General features: G+C 43.8%; 1 protein-coding gene across 1 annotated transcript; it reads right to left on the reverse strand.

The window, feature by feature from the left end:
- Positions 1–1,302, reverse strand: LOC104442024. Its single transcript, XM_010055314.3, has one exon. The coding sequence runs from the start codon at positions 1,031–1,033 to the stop codon at positions 329–331; it is 705 nt and encodes a 234-aa protein (XP_010053616.1). The 5' UTR covers positions 1,034–1,302; the 3' UTR covers positions 1–328.
- Positions 1,303–9,813: the final 8,511 nt, after the last annotated feature.

The following is a 9,813-nucleotide window of genomic DNA, read 5'->3' on the forward strand; positions in this document are numbered from 1 at the left end:
TGCATGGTACAATTACAATCAGTTGATGAATTTCTCGACAAATCTGACGTCGACCCTTCATGGGTTTTATTCTTATACACCAACTACTGTAAATCCCATTAGTTCTAAGCTTATCAGTGATCGTCGGTTGAAAAAATCTCAAGAAGATGAAGGCAGAACCGGACGAAGTGAAGTGAAATGAAAACGTTATTGCCTTTGCCTTTGGGAATTTCGATTTCTACGTGTTCTGTTAGCATCACGGATACAATACAATACAACCCACGACAGCAGCATCGCTCGTTCAAAAACTCAGTATTATGTATGCAGGAAATTTAATGCGATTCGATATTCAACCCCTGTACAACGGCGACCGCTCCTGGCCCATCACCTTCGTCATCTTCGGCTGCCGGAACACCTTCATCGGGCTCGGGAAATGCCAGCTCCTCCCCTTCGCCGGCGCGGCCCCTCCGCCGACGCCGCCGAGCGGGTTCGAACCCACCGCCACAGACCTTGACTTCCTCATCATCGTTGCCCTCTCCGACGCCGCGTCGTCGTAGTCGCCTCCGCACGCGCGCTCCGCAGCCTCGGCTCCGGCGCCGGGTCCGGCTCTCCTGCTCTTGTCTCTCCGGAACAGGCCGAAGAACGACGGCGTCCGGTGCGGCGAGTCCGCGGGTCGCTGCCGGCGGCCGCCTTCGTCCCCGTCCCCGTTGGCGTCCAGGTCCCTCACGAACTTCGACCGCGACCGGAAGAAGGAGACCGCGACGGAGCGGGAGCGGCGGAACGAGGGCTCGGAGTCGATGAGGTTGGAGACCTTCCCGACGGCGGCCCCGGCCGGCTCGCCGGTGAAGAACCGCGAGAACGAGGAGGACGAGGAGGAGGAGGAGGAGTTGAGGGAGGCGCAGCAGCTGCAGGGGCGGAGGTTGGCGCAGTCGGGGCAGAGGCCGTCGAGCCTCTCGCGGAGGCACTTGGGGCAGATGCCGCTGCGGCGGCGCCGCGTGGGGTGCTTCGCGCACTTCCACACCTCCTCCTCGTCCACGTACATCGCCGCCGCCATTTCTTCCGCCACCTCTTCCCCTCCGGCCTTCTCCCCTCGATTCGTCGAGCTCTGTCGGCGGGCCGTTAACGGCGGCTGCTTGCCCTTTTGCCTGCCGAATTCTGCTTTCGACTGGGTGCTTCTGTGCTGCGACTGCGAGTCCTTGTGATCTTTTGCTGCGTGGTGTCTTCTTCTCCGATCGTGCGGGGGTGGTGGTTTATAAGAGGAGGGGGAAGATTATGTTGACCAGGGTTGAGGAAATGAGAAGCACGCGAACTTAACCGTGGTTAGGTCGTCCCCTGGTTAAGTGGTTATGGATTGGTTGGCGTTGGATTTTGGGTGAAAACCCGGGCGGATCGAACGACGACGCGTTTTGCGACCCCCCCCCCAAACCGGTTCTCTTCTCTCTTCCTTTTCTTCATTCTTTCTTTATTTTATTTCATTTTATTTCGAATTGGGTTCTTCGAGTCGTCGTCGGAGTGCAGCGCAGCGAAGCGAGATTGACCGGACTCGGGTTACGGAAATGCCACGCGGGTTCGATCCCTGTTGGTCCGACCGTTCACACGTGCGGGGCTGGTGACGGTGAAATCTGAACAGGGGAGGCTACAGGAAAGGGTGGGACCAGATTTTTGCCGAGCGAATGGGACCGGTCACGGGGTCACATCTCAGGCACGGGCCTGGTTCTCCTCCGTTGTTCAAGCCGCTCGAGTTTAGTACGTGCCCTCTCGATCGGGTCACTTTAATGACAAACCTTTCGGCTTATTATTCGCCCAAGTTCACCTAAGTTTCGGTCCGGCATTCATCCTGGTTAACGCTCGTTTAGCCGGACCGACAAGGCCCACTTGTCCATAACTTAAGTTTCCATGCCATAAAAGCTCTAGAATCGCTTAAGAAAGCCTCACACGACGCGGGTATGCCCCAACCGAAATTTATCGAGCTGTCATTATACTATGCGTGATATTTTATCGAGTATTGAGAAGGGCTTAGTAACTCTCGAGTGGTTCATCGTCATGATGGCAAATCGGCCGACGTTGAATTTTCCCAAATCTCGGTCCACCGGAAGGAATTTCAACTACCCGATTTTTATTAATAAAACGAGTGGAGATTCAGGAGAGCAGAGCAGAGTCAAAAAGGTAAGGAAGAAAAAAAACTCGCGAAGAGGGGGATAGGGAGGGGACTTTGGCTGTTCCTGTCAACCGCCCTCGCGACAATTCCTGCTTGTGAAATGGTCCTTTCCACGAGGAACGCAACGCAAAACCCATCGCGCGCGTCGCATGTAAAATCTTTTTGCTGAAATTAAGGTTGGGTCCACGGAGGAAATGGGAATTTCCCTTTTTTATTTTCCGACCCTCGACTTTCTTCTAGAAAACTTTGCTTTTGTGGTGGGGGGGTCAAAGAGCGCACAAATTTGACGAAGTCACTTCAGCTTCGGCCGGGGACGCGCCGTCCGCGTTCTGAATCTCCGGTGAGCAACGGGCTCGTCAAAGATTGAATGATCTTTGCTCATCGTTCCTCTCCTCGTCTTTCTTGTCGAACCAATCGGACCGTTCTTGGACAAACTAAAAACACGTGTCGCGTCCTTATGGCTCGAGGACGATGACGTGCTTTAGAGAGTATAGCGATCATTCCTGCCAATGAAAGGCTAGCAAGATCTTCCCGAATTTTGAGCATGGGAATTGTCGAGATCAGGTGTCATTGCCTAGGGTATGGACTATCATATAATTAAAGGATGAGAAAGAGTGACTGACATCGGTGAGCCCCTTGACGTTACCATGGAAGTGATATATTCAAGGTCGGAATGGACAATTCAAACCATAGCCACTACTCATTTTCACTAAGCCCGAGAGGCCCATCACCACTTACCATTCATATGCAAATTGGTATGAAGCATGAATTAATCAAACATTTATTAGTAGGTTGAATTTACGATGCAAATGTCTCTTAACTTTCCGGAGATTGAGGGGCAAAAGAGGAGGCTCCAAATCATCTAAGATTAAGCCTCATTCAATTTAGCTAATTAGGGGTGATAAGTTTTAGGGTGAGTAGATTCTAGATCTGAAACCTAGAACCTTTCCTATTAGAATTGATTCTTTATTTTTGGAACTTGAAATCTATCTTGTTGGCCCTAAAATCAATGTTATAACCTATTATGTATTTTCAAGTTTAGTTCTAGGGTTTACCAGAAGACCTATTTTTCTTTTGTTCAATTTTCTTTTAATATTTTACAGCAAAAATAATATGAGTAACAGAAAAATTCAAAATAAAAAGTGAACAAGGTTGAGCGAGCAAAGGAGAGCCTCAAGCGAGGCATCGAGGAGGGTGAGCCTATGCACGTGCGCAAGAGAGAGAGAGAGAGATATGAAGTATCTGAGTGAGGTTGGAGAGAGTAGAGAAAAAGATAGAGATAGAGAAAGAGATGCTTAGAGAAAAACTTGGGCTTGTAGGTTTATAAAGTGGCTCCAAATTCAATCTGTTAGATCCAGTTCCTGGAGGGTTCTTCACCCATACCAGTGGGAACTCGGGATTGGGGCGATTCCTCCTTGTATTGAGAATTGAACTAGTTCTAATGGTAACTTGAAACCAAAGATTTTCAGGATGGTTCGATCCGATTCCTAGATAGAACCTATCAAATTGCATAGCTTTATTGCCAACTACCTCAATGGTGACATCGACTTGAATGGAGTTAAATTAACACTCTTGATCACATGTCTGTCTCCCCCCTAGTTCATATAGGGATGACGTCTTGTGCTTATCTCTTAAGGTATATACAATCCACGACTCCGCCCATATTAACGATCAAGTTGTATTACGTTCACACTAGTCATAACTCATTCCAACGTGGATTGAACGAAGAATTGCGTGAACATCGTTGACATAAATTAATCTCAATCTATCATTCTCTATGACAAGGACCCTGATGCTAAAGCAAATGGTATGAAGTGTCGATGTCCAAAAAAATCAATGGATTGACAATATCCACACGATACAATAAAAAATCTGGAGCCAAATCATGAATTAGATGGAAAACCTTAAGTCAAAACTAGCAGACAATGATCATCACTATCCCAGAAGCCAGCAAAATCACATGTAACTTGATTTAAATAGCCAAATTGTCAAGTATCAATAGAATCGAGATTAGGGTTATTTCGTTCGGAGGAATGTTTCAAAGTCCAAGCACGAACGAGCGCCCGAGAAATACCGCCGCGTGCGTTAATGGAGTCAAAATGGGGTGTGGTTTGTCTGTCCAGAGTGTCAAATACAGCGTGCTGCTGCTCTTCTGCTCAGCAAAAATTGCTCCGGACAGAATCGTTCGAATCATTAAACGACGTGGACCGGCGGTCTGATTTCTGTGTACGGTTACTTGTGTAGACTAGATAAATTAATTATTATTAATGTTGTAGTGGAAAATGTCAGCATAGACTTGGTCTTCCTGTGGCTGCTGCCAAAAATGAGTGTCAATTGAATTAGATAAATGTGAAGAGAATTTATGAATGAATGATCGGTCGTCCTTCCCTGCCCCTTTGATTGATTCCTTGCTTTGAAGGGCAGACTCCCCTTGATTAGCGGGCAATAACTAATGCCCAAGGACGAATCTGCGTCGAAACTCAAGAGGAGAAAACCGTAATTGACCGAAAGTAAACTTTGACTCTTTTTCTTTTTTATATTTCCTTCGGACTGAAAAAATAAATTCCAAAAAAAAATTATCCAAAAATCATCAACTTATGACAAATTCAATTCTAATCATTACATATGTGCTAATTCAATTCTAAATATTTTTATATTTTTCAATTGAATTAATCTATCTAATTTTAATAAAAAAAATCGCTAATGATTTTAATTAAAAAATCGCTAATGTAAACATCAATAGTGCGTAAGATAATCGACGTTAATGTAGACAATTTTTTTAAATTTCTTTCTTTTTTTTTTTCTTCCTAGTAGGTATGGCGATGGTTGTTGATCAACCCTCACCGGTCACATCACATGCAATGGTCGGGCAACCCTCGCTAATCACAAGTGGGGACCTGCAACCCTCATCAATCACTAGGCAAGGGCCACCACCCTCACTCGAGGTTGGTGAGGGCTTTGTGCCTAGCAAGGGTTGGCTAATGCCTCTCATAGGGCTTGGAAGAAAAAGAAAAAAAAACCATAAAAATACAAAAATTGTCCATTTTAGCGCTAATTGTACCACGTAAAATGGTCGACGTCCACATCAATAATTTCCAACTAAAATTAGCAAAATGTGAAAAAAAAATTATTGCTTAATTCATAAAATTGAAAAGTTTATAATCAAATTAATTAAAGTATAATAAGTTTAGGATTTTTTAGATCATTTTCTCGAATTTTGATCATGCAAATATTTGCCCCCCCCTCGCTTTTGCGCACTATTGTTCTTACATTTTGTCAAATAAAATTTTATTATAGTAAGTCGTTGTCACTTAATAGATCGGGCGGATTGATGGACATAATATATACATGGATGCGCCTGAGAAGCTGTCTAGTTTTATTTTATTTTTTTGGTCGGGTGAGGCTGTCTAGTTTGACATACACCAAATTAGTCATATTTAAATTTCTTTTTCAACGAAAATGAGAGGACTTCAATATTTTATAAAAAAAACCGTTGAAAAGATTTGAGGTGACGTGTGGTGACGTGAAGCTTTTTAAAAAATAATAATAATTAAGGTGTTCCGACATTATAATTCCACGTTTTTGTGTCTTCTATGGCTTCCATTAGGGGCTTATATGGGCCATCATAGGGCTCGAACAAGCCCAGAGGTCCATTTTTGGCTCTAAAGTGGTCTTTCAGTTCATTACCTTATGGGCTCGTAGGTTTTCTATCCGACCCGAAATAGGAAACAGAATTTGGGCCTTTCGACATTTGATTTCTCCAGATTTAAGGATTTCGTTCCTCTGAAACTAGTGGATTTACATCGTTGTCTAGAGCAATGTACCTAGTCAACCGCATGATGCAACAGGTGAATAATTGAACATTGCGACCCGATGGGATAAGGGGAGCCGAACATTAGTTACGCTCGAGAGTCTAATTGAGTTTGTCGTCACATATCCTGTCATCCAACAGCAATAAAATTTGGACGACCGAAATTCATCGTTATGTGCATCATATTCATAGGCCAGAATACAATGAGCAACCCCCCATCATCTTTCTTCCAAAATAAATTGACAATTTTAGATAGAGAAATCTCCCAAACAAAAAGAAAAGGAAAAGGAAAAGGAAAGGAAAAAAAATGGGTCTCCATGCTCCGCTCGCCATCCCTTTCTGACGATGCGTATGCAATTGAATTATTGAAGCACGTCGCACAAAACTCCAAGACTCGGTGCAATCCGATCGAAGGATCAGATGATGTCGACGCGGATTGAGCACTTGCCCCTACGCGCAAGTTCATCCGTCTCGTCCATGAATTTCCCGGCACTGGACCCAAAATTCCACAACCTTTTCTTATCTTCTTGGTCAACTGTACGACTCATAATGCAACCGAGTGAAGTGGCTCTCTTGCTTCCGCACAATTTCATGGTAACTTACCTATGTAGTCTTATGTAATGAGGCGTACGAAAGCACGCGTCATTGGATCAGGTGTGATTGGACCAGAGGGGAAGGGAGAGAACGTTATAAGCTCGATTCACGCTTTAATAGCCTTTGCTGATTGTACATCATCACGAGATTAGAAATGATCAATTTCAAGATAGATGGTTCCATTGTAGAATTGGAAACCAGTCGCTAAGATAGATTTCAAAGATAGATTCTTTTCATAAAAATTTATGAGAAATTGTCAACTAGAAACTGTTGTAAACATATTCTTTTAGTTCCTTTTTCCACAAACAAGAGAAAACATTTTTAATTTTCGTGGTTTAATTCCCAAGTGGGTTTACAAAACCAATCAAAATGCCTCAACCTCACAAGAGGCGTGAAACTTGAAAGCAAGTGATGAGGTTGAAGACAATCCAAGGCGAGAGTGACAGAGGGAGCAACAAGGGTGGAGGCAATCTACAGTGAAAGTGGGAGGGATTGACAAGGAAAGACTACATACAAATTAAAACTTAAAAATTATAAATGTATCGATTTGGTCCGAAATAACGGGTGAATGGTTCCACACCCTAGAACTAGTAACGTCCTGCTAAGGACTGAATTGAAATTTGGAACTGGAAATGGCACGTTGGTTGCAATTGTCCAAGTCCCAAGTGAGTTTATGAAACTAGTCGAAATGTCCCCACTTCAAAAGGGGCACAAGACTTAAGAGCCAGTGATGAGGTTGAAGGCTGCAAGCAACAGTGAGCAAGGGTGATAGAGGGAGCAATGAGGGCAAAGGCACTCCAGAGCAAGAGTGGGAGAGAAATTGACGAGGCCAGAGGCCACCTAGAGTGAGAGTGAGAGAGGAGGTGAGAGACGAAGAGAGACTATATATAAATTAAAACTTAAAAAAAAAAAAATTATATATATATATACCTGTTTTGGCCAAATGAGTGAGTGGACGGCTCTACACTTAAAATTAGGAACATGATCGGTATTCATTAATTCTACACTAATTCCAGTAAACTGGAACTGAAAATTGAACCGATCCATATGGGAACCTTGGTTTTGGGCCGTCCAATCCAGTACAAAGTGGTTCTCACTTCTTTTGCACACGTCCAAACAAGCGAGATTGTAGTAATGTACTTAGTGGTGGATCGTATCTATAGTCCCAACATATTCAACTCAATCGGCGAGTTTGAGTACCAAGGTCCCGTCGAACAGGACGACACGATAGAAATCGTCCCATCCGATCCGCATAAGAAGAGAGCAGCGCGATCGAAACAATCGTGTGACAAGCGAGCACTCCGACATAAAAAAAAGCTAATGGGAAAACGCCGTGTTCATGGGATCAAGGTCTTCGGCGGAGGGGATGGTGGGTGGTGGGCACGGGGCGGTCCACGGTGGTCCTGCTCTTGACTTCGGGGGAACCGCCCCGCCGTGTTCGCGGGTGTCGGGAGTCAATCTCGCAGTTTCCACCGGGGCAGCTTCTGCGCAACTCTGCTGGTCTTGGTCGTGTTTGGCGTGCGTTGACCTCCCGCTTTTAGGAAGCTTCCCTGTTGACTGGAAAAGGGTAGGGGGGGGCAAGAAGGTAAAATACGCGATGCCCTTTTGGAGCTTCGGAACGTCGCCCGGCTTTACTGCTACTCTCAAATCCGCGTAAAAATCTCACGATGGTGTGTGTACTGATACACCTAATTTAAGGAACACTGACGAGCTTTTACTCCGCGGGGTTTTCTTATGTCCGGCGTGACCCTGAAAATCCGCTCACGTAACTGATGGCTCTAACGTCTGGCCACGCGTGTGGTCGAAATCTTTTCTGGGACGATGAGATTCCGACCGCCTACATGTCTAAATCCAAGAGGTGGGATGAACTACAATTTAATTTAAAGAATTAATATTACGAAAAACTTCAAATTTATACACATGTAGTGAATTTATCATTAACTAATTTCTTAACTAGATTAATTTTTTTACTACCAAAAAATCGATATACTTATAATAAATTATCTCAAATTAATTTTTTTTTATCATGAAAAGTCACAGGTAAGGTAAAATATCAAATTAGTTACGCCATTCAACAGGCAAGTGTCATATGACTTAATAATTTGGCATTAAAATTTAACAGAAACTAACAGAATATAAAATTATCACAAATGTATTAATTTCAGGGTTTTAATGATCAAAAGAATTAGTTTAAGATGAATTTGTTATGAGCGTACCAATTTGAAATTTTTGGTAATACATATATATAGGTAGATAATGGACAAATCTCTATTCCTTATGGAGACACTCATATATGATGATTTGCAACAACAAAAATTAATTTGAGAAAAATTTATTATGGACGTACTATACTACTAATTTATAAATATGCTAGTCAGATAATGGACAAATCTCTGCTCCTTATGGACACTCACATATACGATAATCTGCCTTCCACTACCCGAGTTTATTAACAAGCGGTCGAGATAAGCATGATTTCGAGTTTGATTAAAGGCACTTCGGCCCACTACGGACATTGCCCTCCTCCTCCTCTCCCTTAATCTCTTTTTTTCACTAACGACATTAAATCGTACCCAAAAGTCGTCGGAACACAAGTTGGTCACGTCGACGTACGCTTTTATCCTCCATTTTCTCCACATACAATGTTCCACATTCAGGTTTTCGGGGTCGCATTATTTTCTCCACCTAACTCATTATGCGCCCGCAATTGCAAAACGTCGAGATCACATGAATCAATAATTCTCCGGACCTCGTCCGAAATCCTATCCTTCACGGTGCAACCGATGGCTCTCGAGGCCACCGAGCATCCACGCGACGAGGCTGCGGAAGAAGTTATTAATGTTGCGAGGGCATGGCGGCCCGGTGTACATGAGCTTTGTCCATGCCTACCTAGAGGGCAAGGAGCCGCACGTGCTTTGATACGTACAAGCACGTGCCGGAGAAAAGGACATGGGACCCGTGGGCGATGGAGAAACCCAACTTGTCCTTCTTTTTATATTATTCTTGAAATCAAAATTCTGAGAATGAAATTCCAGAAGCGACAAGGTGGCAGTTTAGGAAAGAATTGTAGAATCTTTATTGAGAGGAGATTTATGATGCTCTCTCTCGATCGAAAAATATTATTATTCTTGATGCGAAATTAACAGCACACGACGAATATAATTCTTGACCAAATCGGATTCGGCCATATCTGCGTTCAAATTTTTTTTTTTTTTTTTGGATCAGTCTTTGTATTTTCGGCATTTTAATTATAGGGTAAGCGTGCACGCAA

This window comes from Eucalyptus grandis, chromosome 4, assembly GCF_016545825.1.
Source record: "Eucalyptus grandis isolate ANBG69807.140 chromosome 4, ASM1654582v1, whole genome shotgun sequence".
NCBI lineage: Eukaryota > Viridiplantae > Streptophyta > Magnoliopsida > Myrtales > Myrtaceae > Eucalyptus > Eucalyptus grandis.

Coding starts and splice junctions, on each gene's coding strand:
- LOC104442024 (XM_010055314.3), bottom strand. CDS start 1,033: ATGGCGGCGGCGATGTACGTGGACGAGGAGGAGGTGTGGAAGTGCGCG.